The sequence below is a fragment of the Apostichopus japonicus genome, chromosome 19 (assembly GCF_037975245.1).
Source record: "Apostichopus japonicus isolate 1M-3 chromosome 19, ASM3797524v1, whole genome shotgun sequence".
Lineage (NCBI taxonomy): Eukaryota > Metazoa > Echinodermata > Holothuroidea > Aspidochirotida > Stichopodidae > Apostichopus > Apostichopus japonicus.
The window spans coordinates 22,455,227-22,458,470 of record NC_092579.1 but is presented as its reverse complement, the minus strand read 5'-3'; the positions used below and the strand labels follow the sequence as shown (position 1 = coordinate 22,458,470).

Below are 3,244 nucleotides of genomic sequence, written 5' to 3'. Positions count from 1 at the left end.
GAATGGTATGCCTCTATCTCCCTCGTTATTTGAGAAAGTGATGAGATGCTGATGTACATCATTTTGCACTGTTCATTCACGACCAATCATTCGGATTGAGCTTCTGTTGGCTTTCTAACCACTTGGAATTGCTAAGACCGAGTTCCGTAAGTAATACGTAAACTTCCAAAAGTGATGGCGCAATGTAACAAATTCGCACTTCAAAAGGCCTTCGTTTACCAATTACGCTAAAGTTATATTTACCAAACAATGTCCAACTTCTTTCTTTTTTCGTAAGAGTGCAATTAGACAGAGTACTATGTAGAGATAACAATATAAATGTATTCATCTAGCTGTGCGTTTATTTGTGATGCAAATCGTGTATGCTGAATACCTACCATTCCAGGCAAATTCTTTGTAGCATTAAATTCGCTTTAGAACGTCGGGAATTTTACTGTATAGCATGAGATAGTTCTGACATGAAACAGGTTACAAGGCGACTAAAGGCCAAGGTAACTTCATACACGAATTGCTAAGTTATCATCCAAATATGGAGCAAGTAACGTCTTTGAAGGGAGAAATGGATCAGGCTGAAGGTTGCCATGGAGACGTTTCAGAGGAAGAGCAGAAAGTGTTGAAGTCAACGGAAGAAGGAAGCGAAAGATTGAAAAAAGAAAGAGATGAATTTGAATCCATGACCTCAAATGTCTTGAATGAGATTAACGAGAGGATGAAAGCCATCCGACACGTCATGTCTATGTTGGATGAGATCAAATCGGATCTGGAGAAGACGCAAGGTCACTTAGCAACCAGGAAAAGAAACAGAAATACGGCAACGAATAACCAGGTTGACAATGATGTTAGTATATGATGTTTAATAACACTTACAATAATGTATGGATAGGCTACACATAGTGTTATAATGTTCGAGTGCAAGCAATATGCAGTAGACCTATCGTATTGTGAATGCATGGGTATAACACTGTTTGGGACAACAGTTGTATAAAGAACAATTTCTTTCTTCCGAAAAATCATTGTTTAATAAGAATTTCAGCCAAATTGCTTAACACTTTTCCGGTAGAGGTTTGGGTCGAGTTTTCTCAGTAATGCTTCCCCTATAAATAATTATTATATTTTTGTAAATTATATTTTTTATATATTATATCTAAACTTACCAACCCATTCCCCCGGGTAAGGAACATGTTTTACGTCCCTTGTATACGCTACGTAGGTTGTGCTGAATGATTCATTCCCAAATAAGACCATATACTGTCCCATATACGCAGAGGCGTTGAAAGCCATAACGCCCTGTTTCAAATTCTTCATTTTTGGTTAGTTAAGTGTATTATGACATGACAGGATTATTCCTCCCATATTTCCAAGAGCTCCCTGAAACTGGCTCTGCGCGTAGTGGCTTCCCGCCACCACCCTATCTCCCTGGCCCTCAACACTTTCGGCAGCCTTCCTGCATATAATTCTGGTCAGGGTTCGTTATCAAGTCCATTGTCAGTTTCTCGTGAATATGTAGACCTTCTCATTGTGTGACTATAGGATGTCACATTCCTATACTGAGAACTCGGTGGGCATTGATAGTCCTCCAAATGGCTCTGTTTTCCCACTTTGAGTCTCCAAAACATTTAATGATTTAACAAGCTCAAACCAGGGCTTATAACTGCTCAGTAAACAAAAAATAAATAAATATACAAACAGTCAAAAATGATAACTCTGGAAAAATGCGTAATAGTGGCATACATCAGTTGTATACCTGTACCCACTTATATTGGAAACCAACCGATGACCTGACTTGACCTGACTTGACCTCTGATAAGTTTGGTGGGAAAAACTGTTTTAATTATGCCTTTTTCCATAAATAACCCGGGAGAGGGAGGGTGAGGGAGGGAGGGGGGGGGGAGGGAGGTGGAGAGAGAGGGCAGAGGAAGTCATAGGGAGGTGAGGTTTAGGGAGACAAATTTACAACTTTGGTAAGTAGCAATTAATAGACCTATATCTTAAAAATCCTTAGTAGAAAATGCTACTTCAGAAGTGTATTGGTTCCACCTATCCCCTACTCCCATAAAAAACACATGTATTTCATCACCTCATTAATTTCATCATTTCGATATTTAAGGACATGATGTGCTTTTCTTTGAGATAGTTTGATTACAACGTTCATTATACTTATTGTTATAAACAGCACTAAATCATATAAAAGTCCTTTGTTTTTTCTTTTATCTTACAGATATGCGGTCGGACAAAGTAAGAGGATCCGTCGACTGAGGATTGCCCTAAACGGAAGCTGGACGAACGTACAAGAAACCGATGTTCTACCACAGAAATAGACGCTTTATATAGATATGCCTGATTAATAAATCAATAAAATTAAAAAATCAATATTGAAAAAAACAAACTGTACGGAGAAAATGTATGGATATGAAAAAATAAATAAAATTAAAAATTAAAAATTAAAAAAAAAAATGAAAACGAAAGAAAATTAAAAGAAAGTTAATTCATAAATATTAATCTGCAAATTGACTTGTTTTCACCGAGATTTTCTTGGAATATTTAATAAAAGACGCACAAGTTACTTATGTCATCTCGATAATTTCATTAGCATGTTAGAATTTATGTATAAAATGTATGAAATCAAAGCATATGGTCGTGTTGTGTTCATCAATATCAAACAACCAGACTGCAAGTATTAATGTAACACCATATATTAGCCTACCTGGGAATTTGTATTTAATCAGACATTCCTTTATGTCCTCATATGAGTTTAGTATGCCCTCAAATAACCAAATATCTTCTGACATATTTTGCATGCAGGATGTGTTCCATGCAAGGGTCAAGAACTCCCTTCCACGACGCACCCCCCCCCCCCCCTCATCACTCACCCGAAGCCCACAAAACTATCACCTGTTAATAAGTTATGTTTCCAATGCCAGTAGTGAAAGCCATGGCTATACTTCCTTTTTCAAGTTTAACCTAAACGTAGGTCATCATTGCATAAACTATAGGTACTTTTTGTTAGTTCAACGTTCAACATCACTTACCTCCAACGCCCACATATCCTCTCTCCGACTCATCACGCCCCTCTCCCACCCCCCCCCCCCCCCACAACGCATCCACACACATTATGACCATAAACCATTGTATGAAGGTAGTCTATATGTGTCACATCCTCTTTCCCGTTCCTTTACCCCCAATCAGCCCCTCCCACCCTGCTACATTCCATTTGTAGTAGAGCGCCCTCTTAACATTACCGTCC

General features: G+C 38.2%; 1 protein-coding gene across 1 annotated transcript; it reads left to right on the top strand.

The window, feature by feature from the left end:
- Positions 1–417: 417 nt before the first annotated feature.
- Positions 418–2,566, top strand: LOC139960137 (uncharacterized). Its single transcript, XM_071958263.1, has 2 exons — positions 418–838; positions 2,219–2,566. The coding sequence occupies exons 1-2, from the start codon at positions 530–532 to the stop codon at positions 2,237–2,239; spliced, it is 330 nt and encodes a 109-aa protein (XP_071814364.1). The 5' UTR covers positions 418–529; the 3' UTR covers positions 2,240–2,566.
- Positions 2,567–3,244: the final 678 nt, after the last annotated feature.